The sequence below is a fragment of the Schistosoma mansoni genome, chromosome 4 (genome assembly GCF_000237925.1).
Source record: "Schistosoma mansoni strain Puerto Rico chromosome 4, complete genome".
NCBI lineage: Eukaryota > Metazoa > Platyhelminthes > Trematoda > Strigeidida > Schistosomatidae > Schistosoma > Schistosoma mansoni.
This window is the reverse complement of record NC_031498.1, coordinates 5,048,373-5,073,593: the sequence shown is the minus strand read 5'-3', so window position 1 is coordinate 5,073,593 and position 25,221 is coordinate 5,048,373. Positions and strand designations below refer to the sequence as shown.

The window sequence follows — 25,221 nt, the reverse complement described above, 5'->3', positions numbered from 1 at the left end:
AATTCCAACGTTTCGTCCAGCTAACTTGTCTGGACTTCCCTGAAGAAGTTTAAATTTCAATCGCTGAGACTATTTCAAATATAATTTTTTCACATATAATGACTTTCCTATACTCGGCGCCCAATTATTGTCAAACTATTCGTTCTAACCTTGACGAATATTCGTATAAATGTGAAAACAATTTGACACCTCAAACCTACCCTGGTAATATTACCTTATTATCCAGAGTGATTAGGTTTCAAATTGTTTTCACATTATTTTTATTGTTGTTATCCTTGTCTATTCCTAACCCCCATTTCCAGTCTAGTTGACCTTTTATTTTTATATATAAATGTTCTTAACCAGTATATGTGTGATCAGATTGTTCGAAATATATTGCGCTAATATATCACATAGTTTTGATAATCTTCGTCTTCTTATTACACTATCGAAATTTATCAAAGGGAATAATTGCTTTAAATTAATTAGTTAAAAAAATTAATATCTGAATACAACCTGGACAGTAGTTAGTTAACTGTTGAGTGCTTGAATTTATCACTCACAAATCCGCATCCTGGGATTAATTCGCTTTACTGCCCAACAAATTTAGTTGGACTTGGCATAACATAAAGTGCATTGAGAAACATGATACAAGACTGAAAGCAGTATTCCACATTATCTAGAATCTGAGATCACTAATCGTGCGGACCACAACTAGCTAGTTCACACTTACCAATATGGAACAATCTAACAGTTGTCAATCAGTCAGCTACAACGTAGGGTCAGGCACATATATGCATCGGTCCAAGTTGTCATACCTCATTAGCACGACAAGATGAACACCAAATTCATAGAAGTAGTTAATTTAGTGGTGGTATTATATGAAAGAAAGATTGTAAATATAAGGATATAGTAGTGGAAGACAGATATGAAGCAACTTTAATCTCACGGTTTAAGGGAAGACAAAGAGTGTATACACCTGCTCCATTGTGATCGATTCTGAGCCATGTCACCAATAGTCTCCAACCATTGGTTACGATAGTCATGCGGACCCCAAACAAGTAGTCTGCATCTACCAACATGGTTCAGACTAGAAGTTAGTGACTTCAAGCACTGATGCCACGTTTTGGTTTCGCTACCCCTAACTCTCCTCCAATTATCGCTAATACTATTCAGCATAGCGCGTCGTGGTAATCGGTGTTCAGGCATACGTAACACGTGACCCAACCATCTCAGTCGATGAAGATTCATGAATTTAACAGTTGATGACTTCATGGATTTAAAGCCACGCTTTTATTCAGAAGATTATGTATGTAAGTTCTGGATATGACATCAAAAAAATCACTTGAAGATCTTAAACTAGGTTATTTAAACCAAGATCAAGCACAGTAGTACACTGAATGGGGAGTATATTTTTATACTCATACAATTGCTTTGTTGAATTCCATGTCATAAAAAAAGTTAACCTACAAACTACATGCTACTACTAAGTAGTATACGTAATATAACTAATGTTTTATGTCACCAAAATTCACGATTTTACTTCAGTCCACTGGAATGAATGCCATCTATCCAAAAGTAACATTAAGTTAGCTTTGAAGTATCTAAGAAGCTGTGTTTTTAACCGGCGACAAATAGAAATGATTATATAAATCAAGAATATTACATGAGATCAGTTTATAACATATCTGTACAACAAGCAAAACATGCAAACTGGGGACAAAAATTAAGCAAACCAAGAATCCACAAATTAAAAACGCTACACAGAAATAACGTATGATATCTCTTAGTTCCAACGACTAGAATCTCACGTCTCTAAAACTTGGTTTCAAAAATTCTCAACTTATTTTACAGTTGCACAATAATCCTAACCAATAGTTAGAAACATTAGAGGGTATTTCTTGATTGATCGCCTAATATTCGTGTTGTACGTTGTACTATTTAAACTTGGATTAATGTTAATTTGGTTATTTATTCTCTGAAGAAGTGGCTTACACTGAGTCACGAAACGTCAGAAAGTCTAATTTTTCTACTCATTGGGATATTACAAATATATTATTTATTTATTAGAGAGCATTGTTCAAAATCGGACATAGTACAGTAGATGAATTCATTGTTTACCTTTCTGTAATTTGTCAGCTTTAATATTAATCCGTTGTTTCATATTCTTTAACTTTATTCATTCTCTTAGATTTATATACTCTGCATTTAGTGGTACTACTATGTTAACTCCTTTGATATTCCTCTTACTGTCCTTATCTAGTACTGTTGATGTTGTGTAAATAATTGGACCGATGCACATATTTCCTGAGTCCTATGTTGTTTCTAGTTGACTGATATAGAAAGAGTTGGACAGTACATACGTGATTCCACCAGTCAATTGACTGGTGTCAGTTTGCATTGTAAATCTGTTTGATTTTCCTGAGAACCCGACACTTCATCTTTGATTCGCTTTAAAGAAAATTTGTATTACCTTTTTACCCACAAAAATCCAATTTTTTTTCAGGTACATATGACGTGTAGCATTTCTGGCTAATACCACCTCAAATGTTCTGTTATACATTGAGTAGCACTACATAGTAAAATATTCTCCAACGTATGTCGGAGGTGGGACAAATCACATCTGATCTTCAGTCGTTAAAAACATTCAGTATTACTTAACAAAATCACGCCTTGACAATTCAACACCTAAATCACTGTTAATATAGAATAAAGAGGACAATTAATCAACGAGAAATAGGTAGACGCGATTACTGGATATTTTATCAATTACTTGACGCAAAATTGATAAGTGATTTTTAATTATTTTACGATGGTTAAAAAAGTTAACCATAATGAATGTAGACAGATGTGGTTGCTAAACATACTATCGAACTAAAAATAAATATAAAAGGAATAAGGATATATTCGCAACTTACATTAATGGCTTTTCGATGTAACCAATAAAATCACCATCAATATCATTTTCTCTAATTAGTAAACTTAAACAATTAGCCCAAAATACAAAGTACTCTTGAGAACCATACAAGACTAAAAAATGCATGAAGAAAGTGACAAAAGTGAGAAAATTTAACTACATTTATAAAGAAAAAGGCAAATATTATCAATATGGAGCCCGGCATATATGTATATTGACCTTGGTTGTCGTATCGCATTAGCATGTAGTGACTTACTTTTGTGAAGAAAACGCGATTGGCATAATGGAAACAATTATTATCACCAATTGTACCAGTGATTGTTTTACTGTACTTGTTTGTTTAAGTGTACCAAAGACACATTCTTCTGTTGCCTGTGACCTTGCACGAACTCGCTTACGCTCAGTAGTTCCGCTTGTAAAATTTGGCACGTCTCGGTATTCTTTCGATACTACGAGATCGCCAACAAATATATCTTATTGCAACCATCTACAGCCTTCTGGTTTTTGGCCTACGGAGGGATCGAACTCGATTTCTGGCACGTAATCTTCCTGTAGTGGTAATCATAGTCAATCGCGACTCGACGCCATGCACAAGCACACGATGAAAATAACAAAAGAGACCTAAATGAAGTAATAGCGATGACAACGAGAAAACCTCATTCCTGAAAATATGGTTCGAAATGACAGTTATGTATGACGGAATCAAAAACGGTCAAATTAGAGTCAAATTTCGGGTCACTAAAGTAGTGAGCTCGTCGATAACAATGTCCTATCTGATTAGCGTCAGAATAACGAGCCACTAAAAGATAATGAATCTATTTTGACCACTGTGAATGATTCTGAGCCATATCACTCGAAGTCTCCAACTACTGGTCAGTTATCTTGCGGACCTCATTATTATTTTATTTTATTTAAACACATAAATATTGGTACAAGGAAGCACTAGATAAATATGCGCCTCACAAATCTCATTTGATTTATGTGAGGGCTCTGATACTGCCCAGGTGCCCAGACTGAAGCAGGTGGTTTTATTAGGGAGCCACACCCCAAATACGGACCTCATACAGGTAACCTGCTTCTACCAGCATAATTCACATTACCAGTGAGTTCGTGGACTTGTGCCTCCTAGCTCCCATCTAACCTAGTTCCAGATAAACAAGCATCTCTCATCAAAGTATGTCTTAGGCATAAGTAACGCATGTCCTAACCACCTGAATTGATAAAGATTTTTAACATCATCAACTGGTTAACGACTTTGTCCGAAACCCTAATTCTAAATTTAACACTTACGAAAAAGGATAAATAGCTGAGTAAAGCATTTTATAGTCGTTGACTATATCAGCATTTACTATACACTCAAAGGTTGGATGTTGGTAGTCAAGATTGATCTGACATCACTTAGAAAACGCCCAAAACTTAAATAATTTATGCATTCTTAGTTACAGACTTATTTTGTTGCATGAAACAAACTTTAGAAGTTGATAAAGCCAAAATAATATGGGATAAGTAAACTGACACTCTTTAGTTGATTGTAGGGAAATAAGTGCTTCATTAATAATGATAAGAAATAACTCTATGAACGTATAAAAAGTAACTGAACTATGTATGAGCTCCGAGATTCGTTTGAGAACAGCGAATAAGGACACAGACAACAGACAAATGTACTGCAACAATTAATAAAAATGTATATATTGAGAAATAAGAAATTTCTTCATTCGCACCTCCCTCGATAGTAATCTTCTGAAATTAATTTCGAGAAATCAATGAGTTTGTTTGATATGTCGAATTTCAGACACATTTTTGTACCAAGTCCTAGCCTCTCACTGTAGAATATATTGTTAAGCAAATAGACACATTAAAGAGTAAACAGATAATTTACTGTCATACATTCCAGCCACAAACGAAATGGGATTTCACTCAAATGCATAACAACTTAAGTTACAACACTTGAAACCAGTGCAGAGAAAAAAGTAACAAAGCAATAGCCAAGTAGTTGAAACAGTTATATTAAAGCTAATGGGTAACTAAACAGGAAATACAGTTCAGCTGTTTTGGTAATTTATTTGAATGATTATCGATGTTAATTATCTGCTAAAAATCATGGGTTTAAGAACACAACAACCTATAAGTCACCAACTGTCGAAACCATTCGTATAGTTTTGGTTCTATAAATACCAAGAATTTCCTTAATATAAGATATGGTGTATGGTACTCTACTGAGTAATCAGACAATCTGAGACGTAAAGCCTAAACTAGGAATCTGTACTTGGTCTGCTAGTTAAGCTTGACATAGGTAAATCCACTGGACCCGATGAACTGCATCCTAGGTTACTAAAGGAATTAGCTAACTTTGTTGCGAACCCTTTAAGTGTATGTTTTAATCTATCCGTAACCCAGGGTCGTCTACCAAAAGACTGGAAGAACGCCATAGTAAGTCCAGTCTTCAAAACAGGTACAAAACGTAATCCTGAGAATTACCGACCAATTAGTCTAACTAGTGTGGTTGTTAAAATCTTAGAAAAGATTATTCGGAAGGAGCTGTTAAAGTATCTCGATGAAAACCGGATCCTCTCCGAAAAGCAGCATGGTTTTAGAACAGGTTACTCTTGTCTCACAAACTTATTAGTCGCTCGTGAAAGCTGGTGCGCTCTTAAGGACCAAAAGTTACCTATAGACGTAGCTTACATCGATTTCAGCAAAGCTTTTGACAAAGTTCCGCATAACCGGCTGTTATATAAGCTATGGAATGTCGGGATTGGAGGCAATCTATTGATGTGGATAAAAGACTTCCTAGTTGGGCGTCAACAAAGAGTAAGGGTGAACTCCAAGTTGTCTAGCTGGGAAACTGTGCTTAGTGGAGTCCCTCAGGGTACAGTTTTGGGGCCAGTGTTATTCCTCCTGTACGTAAATGACCTCCCTCGTCTACTATCGTCATCGGTCTTACTCTATGCTGATGATGTCAAGATATGGAGAGCGATACAAAGCAAGGGCGATAGCTTAGAACTTCAAAACGACCTGGAGAGATTATCTGAATGGTCCCAAACCTGGCAATTGCCGATAAACACTTCCAAGTGTATTGTGATGTATATTGGCCATCAGGGTACAGATACATACACGATGAATAACACTGAGTTACCTATTGTCCAGGCACACAATGACTTAGGCGTCATCGTTAGTCAAGACTTAAAGACTACTGCACACTGCCGTGCAATAGCCGCCAAAGGTTTTAGGACTTTATGGTCCATACGCAGGGCTTTTAGGCATCTTGACGCTAAAACGTTTCTGACTTTGTATACAGTGTTCGTACGCCCTAAACTTGAGTACTGCATAAAAGCAGCTAGCCCCTGCCTAAAAAAAGACGGTGAACTCTTGGAAAGGGTTCAGAGAACAGCAACTAGGCTGATTCCCGGAATAGCGAAGCTCCCGTATGGTACTAGACTGACCAAGCTAAACCTATTCCCGCTGTCATATAGAAGAATCAGAGGCGACTTGATTACAGTTTTCAAATTGCTTAATGACAAATTTGCACCTGATATGCCCTCATTTTTCTTGTCTTCCAAAACAGAAAATCTACGAGGACACTCCAAAAAAGTTCACAAGCCCCGAACGAATTACTTGTCAGCTGACTACCGACTTTCTCATCGAATAATCAACGAGTGGAATTCATTACCTCAGCACGTGGTTGAGGCTCCATCCGTCGACTCCTTCAAAAGAAAGCTGGATCAGCTGAGAGACCATCATTGCCAGGACTAACACAGGCCATCAAGCCTCCTGTCCTTTCCAAGCTGAAACTGAAACAGATGTATGATAGAAGTACTGGCACGGAAACGGACGCATATACGTTGGAAGTAAAGCATCCCACTCGAGTTCCATAACCAAAACTAAACACACAGCAACAATTATAACTCGACAAAAATGGGAAAAACCCAATGTATTCACGTTTTCTCATGACAAATACAGTGACCAAGAGAGAAATGATCTGTCAGAATAAAGTTGAATTGGACTCAAAATAGTGAGGAACTAGTGTTATTTATTAGTCTTAAGTAATACTTATAAAGTATTTGTTTCGAAGTTGTAGCTTGTTTTCATTTCATAAAGGCGACAAATACATTACTAGCAGTACAGCGTTTTACCACTGAGCTCACTTTTGGGTTTGTACGACTTCAAAAACTGTTAATAGATTTGGACTATTTGTTTTACAGAAAACAACTAAAATTATCTAACAAAATATTTTCCGATTGTTAATATACCAACTTTCCACTAAAAACAACAAAAAATTGTGATCTGTACCTTTTTTCCCCAAAGCCATTAAGCAACTAGAACAATGAAAGAAATCGTTTCCTTTGGATTGTATGGACTTTGGTTCAACCAACGAACGGTCTATCATTAGTTCTAAACCAGTAAACAAACAGCTAGATGGAGAGGCCAAATCTAAATTAACTGGAAAAGTTTGCGTATTTACAGAGTTAGTAGCAAAGTCCCCAACGCTTTTTGTAGTTGGATGACAGAAGTAGCCACCTTCAATGCATAAACCTTCATCTTCCAGAGTGATAAATTTCTGGAAGCTAATAGTACAAGTAACACCTCTAAAACGTGTATGTGAAAATGATTCGCTTACTGTATATTTCCTAACTTCTGTTGGCAAAATTTGCAAAGAATGGAATCAGCTGCATTAAGGTTACTCTTAATTTTACTTAATTTAATTATGTTGTCATTGGTATGGCTGCTATACGACGCATTAAATCTGCACGACAAAGTACTGTCATTAACTAGACAAAGATTTTTGCACGTCATGCAAGATATATTCAATCCATTTAGTGTCACTTGATGAGTTTTATTGGCATTCTGAATCTCAATAGTATCTGAGTACACATTAATGTAACACGACCTAAACACAAAAGTATTAATATAGAATAACTCAAACCCTGTCTCTTTGATGCGGCAGTAGGTTACATCAAGACTTTTGTTATTATCAACGGCTTCAGCAAATAGCATTAAAGTTGAATAATGTAATGTCCTGTTTCCAATATGAATTTAAATTTTAGGCGAGTAGCCGTGATATGAACAGGAGTTTAGTTTACTTCAGTTTAACTGCGACAGTTGACTCAAATAATTAGGAAATCTACAAGGGAGAACGATACAAAGATCTAGCTGAGTACGGGACTTACGTAAAAAAGCTACATAAAAAACAAACTCTCTGTAAAGGCAATCTGGAAGTGTCAAAATCTACAAACACAAATCCAGAAAAACTGCAACTAAAAATCCAGGAGAATATGTTTTGAAGGAGTTTTACGATTTTTCGACTATACCCAAACGGCTTTAATGAACGCGGTGTTGTCACCCTCCAAGCTAGTAGCGGAGAATTTGATTTCAATATCCATTATTTTTATCACCAGCTTGCGTAAACTGGTAGATTTCTTTGCGCTTGCTTCTTGCTATTCCGGTACGATTTCAGGTTTTTTATAATGTCCACTGGCTGGTAGCCTAGTGTAGCGGTAAATAAATCCCTAAAATCAATAGCTCTGTAAGTGTTCGAGATTGGATGCTGACCACATTAGTTTTAATGGACTCACTTAGTTGAAGGCTCTCGGTCATGCATTCGCACAAAATCACGGTTTGCAACGGCTCGCTCAACGTCTCCTGCGATCACTAGCCAGTTTAGATCAGTCACTCCTCCATATATTGATAATCTTGTAGTGCCGTGCTTCATTAATATGTAGTATCGGTTTATTTGTTAAGCCCATCTACTTTATTCTAGCTACTGGCCAAGCCAATTCACCTGTACATTGAGTCATCTTTAGATCTTGTTAATTATTTGCTTATTAACCCTGAGTACTTTTTATATGAGCGTATATGTTTGCACACTTCGTATCTTATTCATCATATGTCTGTCACTCATTTTTGTCCGACTATAAATGTTGATTAACGCTTGCTTAAATCGAGTTGGCTTCCCAGCCATCTCCACTGCATGTCATTTCCGCCTCGTTCGCTTCCTTCGCTTATTCGCCTGTTCACTCGCTCGTTATTATTCGCTCAGGTGTTGTTAACTTTCTGACCTGAGTTATTCGACAATAAACTGTAGTTGCTGCTATCCTTTGTCTTCTGATTTTACGCGCCGTTAAGATTAGAACTATATCGGTTATCGAAACGAACGATTAACGAATCGCGGCACTACAAATAGTTCACTTCGATAACTGTTATTATACCAATCTTAACGGTGTATAACATCAGCGGCAACTACATTTTTATTGATAAATGATGCAGACCAGAAAGATGACACGTATTGGAGATGGCTGGGAAGCCAACTCGAGAGTGAAGCAAAAATAATGCGTATTGGAGATGGCGTGGAAGCCAAATCGTTTTAAGCAAGCGTTAATTAATATTTATAGCCAGATAAAAATGAATGACAGGCATATGATGAATAAGATACTAAGTGTGCACACATATACGCTCATATAAAAAGTACTCAAGGTTAATAAGCGAATAATGAACAAGATCAAAATATGACTCATAATGTATAGGTGAATTAGCTTGGCCAGTAGCTAGAATAAAGTATATGCGCTTAACATATAAACTGATACTACAATCTATCCAACCTCCTCGCTTCTGACTTTTCATTTCACTGAGTGGACGCGATTCAATTATAGGTGTTACTGGTAAAGTGTTGTCAAACTACAATATCTGTGGTATCTTCTCTAGCCACTAGACTGCACTAATTCAAGTCATATTTTTAGTTATTTATGGATTCACATATCTTGTAGTTTAAGTGTGTGAGTCTGTCTCAGGGCAGTAGGGTTTTGGGTAGCCAGAAACTATCACACTAACAAGTGGACGGTTGGTTAGTTGGAACGTGAAAACAATAAAGAAATAATGCGAGTGTTAAGAGAAGACAATTTTATCAAGAATAAATAAATAATTCGCTAAATTGGTCATGTGTAGAAAGACTTAATTGAAAGAATAAGAGATGAACTAGAGGTGATAACAGGTGAGATATGGATTAGTTGCTGATACTTAGTACTGATAACCATGGCAAATTATGAGACATGCATCAAAGACATCTGGTCCAAGATGTTGATTTTGGTCTTTGGGTAAGTACTTGTATATTAAGTCTCCTCTTAAAGCTATTCACCAAGATGACTGCAGTCACTTAGGCCGAGAAAGATTCCAAACAGGGCAAACGGTTGTGAGAAGTGAGAGTGTACATAGATCTTCACTCTTTAATGTTCAACGCTTCCAAGATTGCCTGGTGGTGTGTGGTGGCGATGTTTTGGTAACGAAGTGGCTGTCAATCGCGACTAATTCTCCTATTTAATGAACCTTATCGTATCTGAAAATTGCCATGCCTTGCAAGCGCACTTCTTTATCCGTGACGTTGGGCGGTAGTCACGTTTCTGTTAGAACTATGATATTCAGATCTAGCTGAAAGCATATGCTTCCGATTTCTCCTAGTTCACCTCTTAGTCTTCTTACGTCGCCTAAAAGGCATTTGATGGTTCGCCTCATCATCAGGTACTCCTCCACAGCTATATCGATCTTCAAAGGATTGTTGTCTAGAGTGTGTTAACCAGTCTCGTGCGAACTGGCTACTGGGTTTTTGGCCTGTATAGCACTTTTCATTAGTGGGACCGTGGTCTCTATGTTCTGTACCGTGAGTTAACGAGGTTTCCCTATTGGACATTTTTGCCGCAGCTCCATCTATCTAAATCAACCCTCAAAACATCTGTTGTGGCTGAAGAAATCGTCTTTCTAGCTGTGCCAGGCCTGAACGGTTCCATTTAGGTCCTTTCGATTTTTAAAGTTCACAGCCATCGGACACAGAAACTTAATGGTCGTGAGATGTAACGGATTGGGTAGTCTGAACGGGCCAAATATCGTTGTAGTGTTAAGGTCCATGCTACGTAATAGCCAATATCCCTGTTATAAAGCGTGTTCATGTTAATCCCATCTACTACCTGCCAGTTCGGACACTCCGTGAACTACGCTTGTTGATTCTTGGGTGTTTGTTGATCTAGTAGCATGGTTTGTAGTGTTCTATTTTGAGTTGAGCTTAACCAACGGTCTCTCGGATATCACTGTGAGCGAGATGATTACTTTTGCTACGTGTCGGCCTTTATACGGGCGGAATAACTTGGCTGGAGTGAAACCCTATTCCTGCACTATACAGTATTCGTCCCACTGTCCTTTATTAAAGGCCAGAAATTGAGAGTCCTTGTAATTAGTTCAGAGTGTGCTTTAAGCCATCAGTCTTCATCTATATCTCCTCTAATACCATAGAGTCTTGCATCTTGGCTGGTTACACACACCTGATGGCATTCTGGAGATATATTTTGCCTGAGTACATTGAAACTGGAGTTATGGGTTTTTCTAGTCTATTAAGACAGGATATCAGGAGACGACTTGAGACAACTCTCTGTGATCCTCTGAATAAAACACAGGGTTCCTATGCCCAAAATGCTGTTATAACTAGTGCTATCTGGGTCATGACATTTTGAGGTCAATGACTCAATACAGATCCTTTGCGTTCCATAGTTATTTTAAAAGAGCTTTTACCTGATAAAGGGGTTTTTATTTTCACATCCAATGATGTTCGTACTCATGAGTCATCATAGTAATTTAAGAGATAACTGCTGAGGCAGTCGCAAAAACAGTCAAATGTTATTAGAAAAGGGATATTCTTTTCAGGAACGATAATCGCTCACAAGCTTTCTACTAATTACATTTTCCGCATGAATTTTACTGTATGATTGGCTGTTATTTTTTAGTTCGTCAAATTGCTGTATGCTTGAGGTTCATATTCTGCTGCCACAACTACAATTTTTGTACCAGTTTCGTTCGAGTTGCTTGTCATACCACAAATATCAAGTTGCCTGCAATTCCATCAACTTCATTTACTAGCCGTCGAGGTTTGATGTGTTATATATCATCAGCTGCCGTCAGTTCAGCAGAAAGCTGATCGTAGCCCACTAGTTTTCGCACCTAGATTCATAAAATCGTAGGCCGTATTGAACATCAATGACAAGATACAACAATAACCACCCCCGAATTTCCAACGAACTAATTGAACACTCAAGTAGAACATCAATTCGCATCACGAATTTGTGCTCTAGGAAATACTGTAATAGCTAACACAACCTTCAAATCCTTGATAAACTTCATTAAGGGGAAGATGGACAACTAAATACACGCTGGATAAATCTTTTAAAATATCTAAAACTATTGGCTAACACCAGTGTGGGTGATGCGCAAACTGGTTTTTATGAACAATTAACATATATTCTGAACACAACAACGCTCAGAAATGATGGCTAGTCATCAGCGGACACTCATAAGATAAAATAAAACCTGGAATAGATAATCCATAATCAACCGTTATGAATAAAGTGGGCTGGAAATCTTCTTAAATATTCAGGGTTGAGTGTCTCTGAGCAACCTAAAAATGGGAGAAATCTTTGGTGTTCTTTTTGATCACTCAATTAAGATCAGAATACTCTGGTACCAGAGAGTGGTTTGACAAGTACTCACCTAACCTCCGGATACGTTTTAAAACGACGGAAATGCCAGTGACCAAGAGGTTCACCAAGATGTGTTAGCTTCCGCCTCATAATTCCGAGGGTGCACATGGGCACCAATAATAGGCCGTTATCTGATCTGTTTATGGACTCACTACATCCCCAGTACTTTCCGAAGGAGTGTTAGGAAGCAACTCTCTGTCTAGTCTTTAAAACAGAGGACAGGACAAATCCAGTTTTGGTACGCATCAGTTGCATTATTTACAACAATGTCGAAGGGAATGGAAGAGCCAGTAAATGATTATGTTCGGGAATATACGGAGGAGAACGACACTCTTCATAACGCCCAGCACAGATTCAGAAAAGGTAGGTTCAATCTTCTTTCGGCACCGAACAGTTGGACAACTAACTTTGGCAGAAAGATGACGTTCCATGGAAAAACGCTCGACAAAGTAATGAGCTTACACCTTGTAGTGAGGGTGGGGATAGACTAAACTGACCCATTTCTATCCGGGCTTCAGGATGCTCTGTGCTAAAATGAACAGAGTATACACGAGCTAGGATATCTAGACATTAGGAGTTTCATAGGGAATGACTTTACATCCACTTCTCATCCTTATCAACAAACTCCCAGATAAAACTAGCCCACCAGTACTATTCTACTCTGACGAGTCAATATATGGAGGAACCAATGGAGTTCAACAAGGAGAGAGCAAACAAGAGATTGATGGTGAACAATTGAATGTCGCTCAACCTGTCGAAACGTTATGTTACGAACATAAACAAACATCTAACGTTCTTCAAGGTAAAATTCCATCACTTTTCTCTACAGAGCGCAGTTTAAGGCACTAGGGCAAACCACACTTGGATTGCAAGTAGGGATATGAGACTAAAGTTCGTTCGAAGAGAACTTGACGCCGTCACCCTGGTGCCCCTTCCATCCAAAGATGGTTTGTGAAGCCGGTAGGCTCTTCCGGAGAATAGGCTACATCGAAGCACAGCACAACTAACGTGGCTCAATAGTTGCTTATATGGATATTATATCTCTGGTCTTACTTCCTATCCGGTAATTGCTGACCATCTATGTACAAAGTAACAGTGATCGATAGTTACTTTCTTGGTTGTTAAGCACTTTTTACATCCTGGATAGCGGTATTAATTTAGGTCATTTGGGGGATTTTTCTTTTCAGTTTGTAGATTAGTTTGATCAGCTAAGGGTTTTGTTCCTGTCATGGGTCTAGTGTGCTGTGGATGACATACTTGTATAAGTCTTGTTAGCCAACCAAAGGTTCTGTAGGTTTTGCTGCAATCTGTCAATGGATAATTGTAGTTTTCTACTGTACTAGATTAGATCTGGTGATTGTTTCTATAACATTGATTCATTTTTTGATCGTGGCAAGCATTCTATTTCAGTTTTTGTTTTGGCAGACATGATTTAGTGAACGTTTTCCTATTATTTTAGGAAAATCTTCATTGTATGTAATGATTTTAACTTTGGTTTGTTTGTTTATCCACTTTGCAAGCAGTTTTTCGTCCATTTCTTTTAGGTCCTGACAGGGTTACACTATCCAGTTTTTCGTGTAAATTTTGCTGTTGTTATTTAGATTCGTAAAATTATGGTCTAAGTTCGTTACTAGTACTGCTCTAATAATAAACCTAATCATAAAATTGTAGATTTGTCATTATGTGAATATTTAATCTATAATTCCTTACTTGAATGTCACGTCATTGCCGACACTGACTCGTAAGTTCAATGTTTCGCATAAGTATTTTAGTCTTATGTCATCAGCTGGTGTCTCCCGTCTAAGCTTAATAGCTTACACTATTATATTAGGATAGTTAATATAAAAGTCCTGACTAAGCCTGCAGCTGAAGTAACCTAATACTATTATATACAGTTTATTTACTCGTAATTTCTTGATTGTTTGTTTAAGTTTTAGATGGAATTGTTCTTTTCTGATACCTTCACTGAAGAACTCGTTCGGAGCATAGCAACCTATAAGGTAGATAATCTGGTTGGTGTTCTCACAGTGTATCTTAATGGTTGCTATTCTATCATTTACTTCGCTAAGGTCAGTGACTACAACCATTGTTTGGTTAGTAACGATGGAGCCGGCTCCGGTGTTCCGGCAGTCGTTAATATCTCGGTTTAACCTATAGATGATAGTTTTGTTTATATATGAGGTCTTGAGAACGATACAGGTTTCAGGAATTACTACTATGTGGCACTTTCGTTATTCTATTCACTCTGCAATCTGGTGAAGTTCTCTCTCTTGGGAGCCACCCCAAACATTCCACAAACGAAATTTAAGTTTTTGATGTTTTTCTGAATGTTTTCGTCTTTTTTGAGCCAGTGATACTTGTGCAGTGGTTCGGTATGTGTTTAGTATCGGTGGAGTGGATGATTATCCTGGTCTCTATCACCCGGTTTGTCACTCGCGTTAATTCATGGGACCAAGCCTCACTCTTCAGAGGGCACGACGTGGACGTGCGAGTCAGATTTCGCCTCCCTGGTTTTCGGTTACTCACCTCGAGAAGGAGGTGAGACCGCGAGGCATTTCGGGCAAAGAGTCAATATAACTGGTCACCGGAGCATTGTTTAGATAGGAATATTCATTATCTACCATGTTCAGAAGCTTTTAAGCAACCAAAGACGCTGATGAGTTGCTAATAAGTTCACCAATGGAGAAATGTGGAATTTATCTGATCCCAAGTGTGTTCCACGTGCATACATTCAAATGCTGATGTCAGAGAAAACCGCATTTTAGTGACATACACAACGACATAGATGGGCGCGGTTACCAGTATGCTGATCTATGCAAAGAAGCACACAAGCATAGAAGTTTCAACCCACAAATCCCGCGCCCCCAAGCCCAGTGGCTGTTGTCACCAAGTGAATATCGAATATTCAAATAAACATACACGTTGTCCATGGGACGATGTGCTCACGTCAGACTCTTACAACAAGCCAGTTTAATGTTAATCACTGTGCGTTTGTCATGGCGCGTGGCTTACGCTCTGACCCACCCTAGCCAGACCTCATTGGGCCCTCCCAGACGAATCTATCCAGATAGCAAAAGAGGGAAATTTCCTTCAATGTCACAGCCAGAAAGCCAATTCAGGTTAACCCCCTTCCCTAGTCATCAATATTCAGACTGAATGGGTGATAAGCTCGATCACCCATACGACCAGTGAAATAGTTGGTTAATCTGGTCTCCACTATTGTCGTCTGCGTGGGTTCATGAGGAGAGAAATCAAACAATGTCCTCAAGGCACTACGCGGAAGTGAAAGTCGGGCATTGCCTCCCACCCTCCCTCGTATTATTTATAACACACTTCAAAACTCACTCACGATCTTACATTAAAGTCCACAACGTTGTTACTCCCAACTTCTCAAGAGAGACGCAATTCTTTCCGATCGAGTACAGGGACTGGCGACAAAATGAGTGGTTGATTTGATGAATAACTCTCACGAAGACACACTGTAAAACTTGAGATTATGATACCTGGGACACCACAGAATAGAAAGAGATTTAACATTGGCACATAACATACTAAGCACGCCAAGACAGTCCAACACAAACACCCTACTAGAACCTCACCACATCATCTCTTGAGGCAATTCGAGGGGTAGTGTACATCGAAGAACAAAAATTGAGGTATGATTCCACCTTTTATTATGAAAGCTGCCACTCTTTACAATGCTCTCACAAACAAAGTAACCACAGTCTGCTTAGTGAACAGCTCCAAAGCAATACTTGACATATACTTCTCCATGAATTAGGATCTCCCATGTAGACCAGCAATACCGAGTACATGTCACGTAACCCACCTTCCACCATTATTATTACGTACTATCAGTTTACTGCCGCCTGTTTTCTCATGACCTCCACATACCTCTCGTTCTTTTATTCCCGTCTATTCATTTTGTTTGCATGATGAAGTAACTAATTTAATCGTCTCTTAGCTCCAGTGTATTTTCGTTTATGCTTGATTGATTTCCCCGTCAGAACTTACCAACCTCCTACCTAGTAATGTAATAGATGTTGGTTCAAGGAACTCTATTGCTCTGTGACAAATACACTCATCCAGATGATAAGATATACAAATCCGCAAATAACAACTAAAGTAAATGGAACTAAAACAGTCGACTGAAGGACTACCACTCACAGGATATTACTTAAGCCCCGGAATTGCATTGTAGGAATAGGGGAGAGCATAGATAAATCAATCAGTTTATACAAGCTCATCAGAAAGATATCTACTATCGTCATCGGTCTTACTCTATGCTGATGATGTCAAGATATGGAGAGCGATACAAAGCAAGGGCGATAGCTTAGAACTTCAAAACGACCTGGAGAGATTATCTGAATGGTCCCAAACCTGGCAATTGCCGATAAACACTTCCAAGTGTATTGTGATGTATATTGGCCATCAGGGTACAGATACATACACGATGAATAACACTGAGTTACCTATTGTCCAGGCACACAATGACTTAGGCGTCATCGTTAGTCAAGACTTAAAGACTACTGCACACTGCCGTGCAATAGCCGCCAAAGGTTTTAGGACTTTATGGTCCATACGCAGGGCTTTTAGGCATCTTGACGCTAAAACGTTTCTGACTTTGTATACAGTGTTCGTACGCCCTAAACTTGAGTACTGCATAAAAGCAGCTAGCCCCTGCCTAAAAAAAGACAGTGAACTCTTGGAAAGGGTTCAGAGAACAGCAACTAGGCTGATTCCCGGAATAGCGAAGCTCCCGTATGGTACTAGACTGACCAAGCTAAACCTATTCCCGCTGTCATATAGAAGAATCAGAGGCGACTTGATTACAGTTTTCAAATTGCTTAATGACAAATTTGCACCTGATATGCCCTCATTTTTCTTGTCTTCCAAAACAGAAAATCTACGAGGACACTCCAAAAAAGTTCACAAGCCCCGAACGAATTACTTGTCATCTGACTACCGACTTTCTCATCGAATAATCAACGAGTGGAATTCATTACCTCAGCACGTGGTTGAGGCTCCATCCGTCGACTCCTTCAAAAGAAAGCTGGATCAGCTGAGAGACCATCATTGCCAGGATTAACACAGGCCATCAAGCCTCCTGTCCTTTCCAAACTGAAACTGATTGGAGATTGCTCAATGAGCACTTTTAATCATTTGGTTACTACGACAACTGGCGCTTGCGTGTGTTTAAAAATGATCAGTAATAGGGTCGTACATAAAAAGCCTGGTATTAAGAAGGTTATTGTCCACAATTCCTATGATGTTTCAGATAAAGAAAGAGAAAGAAAAACAATTTTTCCTGACTGATGATAATGGAAACATCATACCAGGAACATACAGAACACCGGTCGGAGGTTTGAAGCTTCCTATTTTATTGTCTTTCTGTTTTCAGAAGTTAAAATTAAGAAGATTGAAGCATCAGGAATTTGCGATATCGTTTCACTCGCGCGCTCAATGAACGATAATTTTGCATCGAGGACTAAAGAGTTATTTACTCCAGAGGTGGAGGCTGTTAAAGAAGCTATCAAAACAGGTCCTTATATATATATATATATATATATATATATATATATCGTCAAAGGTTTCTTAGTCTTTGATGAGGCATTCCTTTGATCTGGTCCACTCAACAATATCATAATAAAATACAACATTGTATTCTTTTGACGAGATGAGAAGGCTTGCTGTCGACTTCAAAATATATTCAGCCCCTCATTTTTAAGAGCCACATTACCGGGATTTGATTTACAACATTCCGTTAAAGAGTGTCACTTGGCCTACGATGTTTATCAGGAGAAACAATTTTGGGTTTTAAATGTCTTAATCAGAGTTAATTAATTTATCAAGAATGTTTTTCAGTCAATGATTTCTAGACGAAAAAATCAATGAGAATATTCATTCCAAAATCATTATGGGATAACGTTAACTTTTCTAAAAAAACAAGAATGCTTTTTTATCATCTTAGTTTTAACACCTCCATATATTGCAGTATATCTGTCCAGGACTAAATTAGGGTTTATGTATTTAAGAAATAGCCAAGACTGAATTCCCACTGACGCCCCAGAAACCCTTAAAAAGAGACTAGATGACCAAAGGAATTCAGTAGCTATCGAACTGTAGTGAGCTGCAGTTGTAAGTTCATGACTTATAATAACTTGAAATCGATAAGTTTTTAGGCAGTCAGCCCAGGACTTTTCTAGGTGACTGACTCCACCACATTATCATATGACTACCAATCTTTATGATAGGTTGAGGGATTGTAAAACTCATTAGTACATAAATGAAATGCTCAACTATATGAAGTAGAGTGGAGTATGATGGGGGTTTATAATGAAGTCAATATACTTGAAGTTTACGTCGAAATCATACGTCACAAGTAGATAGTGTTATTTCACATGATTGTGAATAAGCTAAGGCGATCAGTGTGAATAAACCTGCCAAAACAAGGGGTGTTTGAGTGTATAATGCTTCATCAATTAGTGGAAGAGAGGTAAACATGAAGTGATATGGTTCACGAGATTCAGTAAATATTTTTGTGCGTAAAACTCAAAACCATTGCATCTGATTCTTCTCCTCATCAAAGAAGGTCTTCAATCTCTAAGAAATGGTTTTTCAAAGACCAAAATATTGTCGGTAAAGCCCATTTTTTCATTATAGAGGTTGTTTTTGAAACTGTTGGCATGACATTTCTTTGACATTAGTAGTTTTTTTAACTGTTCTCAATGATCAAGCAGCATCATAGATTTCAACGGGTTATAAATATATGTTTACATATAAATATATTACTTGTCATTCATCTGTATCAATGTGATATGAATGGTAATGTTTGAGCTAGACAACTTGATATTGACGTGTTTACTAGCGGGAAGAAAATACTATTTCATTTCATGAATCGTATAAATTTTAAGATAAACACTAATAGTATGCGTCAATTACAGTAAAATCTGTTGTGCCGAAACGATGAGCTGATTAGCTTGCTAAAAATATAGAGCAGACTTGAGTTATGTAGTTTAGTTAACATCAAAGATCAAACAGCAAGTAATATCAACTATTGTATAGCAAATAAATATTGGTTTTCAAGTGTGTATACGCTGACATTCTCGCCTTTTAATCCATCCAATATGTAAAATAAATAATTTAGCTAACGTTTGAGTAGCTATCTTTTACAAATTACATACGTTTTTCTTTAAAATCTAACAAACTTCAAGGCGTATATGTTGCATGGAGACCAATAGATAAACCTTGGAACCAACAGGATTGTCAACGTGTGTGTTCTAATTCTCGCTGTTTTTGTGGACACTCATTAAATCAACATGAAGCGTTTTCTGTGAATAAAGCATCCTCAAAGTGTAATCAGGTTAGCTTCTTTTGTTCTAATTTACTATTTTTAGACTTTTTTGTGCACGAATATTATTCTGTGAGACCTTTTTCACCTGTTACATACCCTTTAAAGTACAGTAATTGTTAAATAATCCGTAACTCAGGTGAAAACTAAAGTTACATGATTGGTAGACATCTGAGATTAAGTTAACACCTTTTACAGATTTATGTTTTTACATAAATGAGTCAGGAAGACATACAGAACTAGGTGAAATTTAAGACGAAGAAAACGTAAATTGAGATAATAAGTGGATTTCTATGTAAAACTCTGATTAGTTTTTTAATCATATTCCTTTGTATTCTAATGATAAAGTAGAGCGCTGCATATACTGATCGATATTTACGTGCAAGACTACAGTGTCATCCAACTTTAATTGCTGAACTGGGTTGTTACACTCACTAATAATCTTCCAAAAGGGAACGTCAGTCAATGAGCCTCTCATTAACGTTCATGCATCTGACAAAAGATAACTCTCACTAAGGTAGAAAAGTAGAATATAAAATAAAAAGGCCTTGAAAGTAAGTGATATTATGTCAGTTTGTACCCAACTATATGGGGAAATCACCAGATATCAGGTATTAACTTAAATCCTTTTGTATTAAATTGAATTCCTGTCAGTTATAATATCTACGACATTAGTCACTGGATTTACCATATTAAAAATATCAACCAGAGAGAATGAACTTGGTGAGATCTAAATGTTGAAAATATGAGCTAAAACAGATATATCTGTAAATTTCTAAATGTTTTATCAGTTATCTAACTTAGTGCTAAATGTTAGAGGTTAAGTTCGGTAACATTTTAAAAGATTATATATCAATTTTTCACATTTAGTAGGTCAACTACGTCATTTAGTAAACAAGAATAAAACAAAGAAGTCTCTTTATGATAACGAGTAGAAGTGTAGATCTATAGATACTTATTGAACCCCACCCATTTTTCAATATAAACAATGTTATCAGTGCGTTAAGATTTGGCCACACAGAGAAATCATTTATCTACTTTTCGTGATGTTTAAGAATCTAACTGCGAGCTGAACAACCAAAATCCGAATTGTGATTAGTGGATATTTGTTTTCTTCCCGATTTTCAGTTATCCATATTAATAACCACTTCCACGTCATGGTCTCTTACACTACAACATTTATACACAGGTGTCTCAATTTTATATTTTCATCAATATCAATAATCTGTCAAGGAATTTCGCCCTCGTCATTCGGCATAACGATTAAATGCTGTCGTTAGTTTATTCTTATCAGTAAATATTACTATTTAATGAATACTATTGCCTTATGTAATCTAAATTATCACGAGTCTATTTTAAGTAATTCGACTAAATGATCTACTGAGTAAGAATTGATTGCGACACATTGATTCGAGTACTTGCATCTAAAAATAGAAAGGATAATATTTCCCATAACCTGGCTTGTTTATATTATTAAGTTTATGTTCTTATTTTGTTCTAGACTGGGTGCTCATGCAAAGGGTTCAAGTTTGTTCCCAGTAGACCAGAAGAAGTTGGTGAGTTTTGGTTGGCTAGACGCAGTGATTTTGATCGTAATTCTTATCGTGTTAAATGCAAGTGTAAGCATACTCATGAAGAACATGCTGCTGATTTAGTTCCTTATCGATGTAAAGTTAAAAGATGCAACTGTTCAGGATTTTCATCAGCTTTCCTTTGCGCTGCATGTGACAAGCACTGGCATGAGCATCAAACGGTTTTCGAAACTGAAATGGAACGTAAAGCTGAAGGACGTCCAGTTGGTAAGTTTAGATAAGTGGTCAATGTTAATAGATGTTATTCTATGATATGTTCATGTTCCTGACTACGTTGTAAGGGAGCTGTAGCATGGATATATTAAATCTAACTAAATATTGATTCCTCCATTAGTTTTCAAAAGTCCTAGCTCTTTTCTCAAGGGGTACTTTACCGATATATTTATGTCACCAAGTTCATTAGATAAATTTGTTTAATGAAATATACGAGGAAACTTGTACAATTGAAGCTCTACTAAATGCATTGCATAAAATAAAATAATTGTGTAAAGACATCACCAAAATCACGTAAAAACAACCACAAAGTTGTTAAATTAACCAGTTCAAATTTGGAAAAGAACTGGGCATAATTTATTTTTCACTTACAGTTAATACTGATAAGAAAATAAGTTATAAAATGACCTCCTAAACCTGAAATATGTCGAAAAGGTTTTAAATTATGGAAATACACTTTTTCTATGACCACTGGGTGAACGTAGTGGTAGTAGTCAATCAGGTAATAGAATAATACAATGATCATTTGTAGCACGGAATAATGTCAAAAATTAACAATCCATAGTTTTTTTTAATCAGTTTTTGAATTAGTAAAGTGTTGACTGTGAAAACACCATAAATAAAGAGCGAAAAAGACGTATAAGGCACTTTTCAGATGATCTCAACAATTTGGTTGTGCTTTTCAGTTTTTCGGACTTAAGTCTCATTGCTGTTTCCGGATGAGAGAGTTAATGAGATTTGTAGAACAGTTGAAAAGTCTCCTCTTGGAGAAGTTAGGATCTCAAATGTCTATGTATGGCCTGAAGTAAGAAGGACATGTCTTTTCAGAAACACATCTATACAGTCATGAACTTTTGGGCCTGAGTTTAATTTTATACTCCTAAATTCCTATACTTTATCCCTTTATTTCGATTCACATTTTTTATGTTTTAGTAGGTTGAATCACTGATTTGATATAGTTTTAGAAATTTGATTCGCAAAATTTGCACCAAGTCCTAAGTTACTTTTAGCTCATTGACCAATCGATTGACTGGTTTAGGGTCTTACACTAGTCTTTGTGAGGATGGCCCACGGGTGAACTCGAGGAAGCTCTAAGAAGCTCAGAGAGAGCCAAAGATATGCCATCCAATCATTTTTTTTGGAAGAATATTCCAAAATCCTTATGTGTAGCTTCCCTATTGGACAAATGCTAAAAAATGCTGAAAACCTATGAATACCATATTTGACACTGTTTGGAGTAGCATTCTTTTCAATTGTCTTCTGTCTTTTCATTTGCGACTTGGAATGTTCTAGCGTTCGAGTGCTCAAGTTATACTTGGCATATTAAGAATCTAAGCTCTAGATATAAGTCTCCCAAAAAATTACTTCAGTTCTGTCTCTAGAAAATCTCCTGCATATGTTTCAAGAATTCTTATTAACGTTGATGACTTCCAGACAATATGTATTTTTAAACTGTGGCTATGAATGGTATATAGTATGAAATTGCTTACTATCCATGAGTTTCGACTGAATTTGTATGCCTCTCACTGTTGATATTCTCACTGAAACTGGAATTCCGGACATGTAGTCTGAAACGTCTACGCGTTATCCTGTAAGGTAATATGTATTATATAGCCTGAAAAGGACTTATAGCTAAAATTAATATTCAGGCGTGTGTACACATGTTTTAAATATATTTTTGATTTCATGAAAACAATGGAGTCACTAAGTTTTATAATTCCTTATACTTTTTTATTAGGTGAAGGATGGATTCCGTTTGCTGAATTACCAGAATTAGCTAAAATTGCACTGACTGGTGTAGACAATCCAAATATTCAAACATTAGCTGATGCTTTGCCAGCAAGTTCTCGTCAAAGTCTTCTAGAAAAACAAACTTCACCTGCTATCTGTGGATCGAAAGATTAAAATAGCTGCATTAATGATGGTTGCAATAATTCTAAAGTAAATTTTGTTTGAATAAATTTCTCAATTGTTTCTATACTACTTACTATCTTGGTTTTCAGTAACATTTGCTAATGAATATCTATACACATATATTTTATTCGTTATGTGGTTTCAATACTCATTACTTTCATTTTCCTCTTCATTGGTGTTGTCCTTATTATTCTTTCCTTACAATCATTTGAATTGATACACTTCCTTGTCATCATTATTTTTCCATTGTAGCCATTGATGTGATATACAATTTTTAAAGTATATTTTCTATTCAAGATTGACTGAAACAAATTATTAACTTATTTTAAAGAACTTGATAAAGTGGGAAGTATCAACCTTTGTGAAAACTGAATAGCTGTATAAAGTCATGAGTTGTAGCATATTAAAACATATCAGCTATTCAGTCCTCTCTCTGCTTTTTCATGGTTAAGTTAATTTTCTGATAGAAAACTAGTTCCGAAGATTTTTTTGTCTTGCTTATTTTAATTTGTACTTTTTCACGTACTTTTCTTTCCAAAGATTCTCCTTAATTTCTATGATTTTTGAAGTGGATTATTTATTTTTTGGATTTTCTTCAAGCTGTGATTTTCATTATTTTTTTTTCCAGAATAAAAGATGATCTAATCATTTATTTTTTTCAGGACTTTTAATTTACCTACCGTAAAAAAATAAGGTAGACTTAATGTTTTTTTAATTATTGTCTCTGATCGTCATAGTTTCACTTTTTATTTAGACTACTATTGTAGTGTGATCTACTTATATCCATATAAGTAGTATATGGTGTTGGTCAGGCATAGAATGTATTTTGGCAGAAGACCGATAAGGAAAAATTGAAATAATGCGCAATTGGTAGGAAAATGCATAAACGATGAAATTAGAGAAGATGGATTGATATTTACAGAAGGAACAGTGAAGATTGAGACAATTGATTGTTAATTTGCATATTAACTGTTCATTGCATGGTTATCAGAATTTAGTGAGATAGTCTGTAATTGATGCCTAAATATATTCGATTGTCCCCAACCGGTGTTTTGTTCACTACACTATTGTTAACTACTGTCGTACAGTAGAAAAAATAATCGTGATTTATCAGTTCTTTCTGTAACTTGACTTAGAGTTCTTAAATTTTATACTATTTTTGGCTTTTTTCTTCTCGTATTTTTTTCTACTTTTATTGTTGTTCTTATCTTTTTCTTTATTTTAACCGTCAAAACGTATACTAAGTTGAAAAAAATGGGATTTTCTTCAATACTCGTCTTTATTTTGCCCATAATTTGGGTCAAAGATGATTTATCTATCTATATTGATGGAGATATATTCCTAAACAGTCTTTAGACTTGTCAGAAATAATGTTAGCAGTTCACTTTTAAAAATGATTTAAAAACTATTTTTAAAAATACCAAGATAGAAAGCAAAGTAAATATGTTTGTGAAGGCTTGTATTATTTTCGTTGTTGATGTTAAAGAATGTAAGCAATCAGTTTCTACTGATATTTGTGCATCTGGTTATGAATTTTTAAAAAAATAGGCCGTTCCCGATTTGTTGTGGTTTTATGCCCGGCTTTTTATCACATGATTTATCCACTAATCGGAATACGACTTGTCTAATCTTAGCACTGTACCAAAGCAATGACGTTCAACCGGTATGAGCAGTCTACCCTAGTTCTTCCAGTTGAGTCCAAAACACCAATTACAACTGTCATGCAAATCATCTATTTCAAGC

General features: G+C 36.5%; 3 protein-coding genes across 3 annotated transcripts in view; 2 read left to right on the top strand and 1 right to left on the bottom strand.

The window, feature by feature from the left end:
• Smp_038710 (hypothetical protein) overlaps nt 1-8,227 on the bottom strand; it is an 18,640-nt gene extending 10,413 nt beyond the window's left edge. The window contains exons 1-5 of the mRNA XM_018796616.1: nt 8,065-8,227; nt 7,821-8,018; nt 7,515-7,784; nt 7,187-7,482; nt 2,898-3,009 (exon numbers count right to left, since the gene is read on the bottom strand). Of these exons, the coding sequence (XP_018651740.1) occupies nt 2,898-3,009; nt 7,187-7,482; nt 7,515-7,784; nt 7,821-7,891 (749 nt within the window). The 5' untranslated portion in view covers nt 7,892-8,018; nt 8,065-8,227. The remainder of the gene's footprint in view (nt 1-2,897; nt 3,010-7,186; nt 7,483-7,514; nt 7,785-7,820; nt 8,019-8,064) is intronic.
• Nucleotides 8,228-12,674: 4,447 nt separating this feature from the next.
• Smp_143210 (hypothetical protein) lies at nt 12,675-13,257 on the top strand (the record flags this gene model as incomplete). Its single annotated transcript, XM_018796615.1, has 2 exons — nt 12,675-12,771; nt 13,040-13,257. 2 exons carry the CDS (start codon nt 12,675-12,677, stop codon nt 13,255-13,257), a joined length of 315 nt encoding a protein of 104 aa, XP_018651739.1.
• Nucleotides 13,258-14,345: 1,088 nt separating this feature from the next.
• On the top strand, nt 14,346-24,126 carry Smp_143220 (hypothetical protein; the record flags this gene model as incomplete). Its single annotated transcript, XM_018796614.1, has 6 exons — nt 14,346-14,408; nt 17,687-17,771; nt 17,810-17,950; nt 19,623-19,771; nt 21,261-21,558; nt 23,303-24,126. The coding sequence occupies 6 exons, from the start codon at nt 14,346-14,348 to the stop codon at nt 23,467-23,469; spliced, it is 903 nt and encodes a 300-aa protein (XP_018651738.1). The 3' UTR covers nt 23,470-24,126.
• Nucleotides 24,127-25,221: the final 1,095 nt, after the last annotated feature.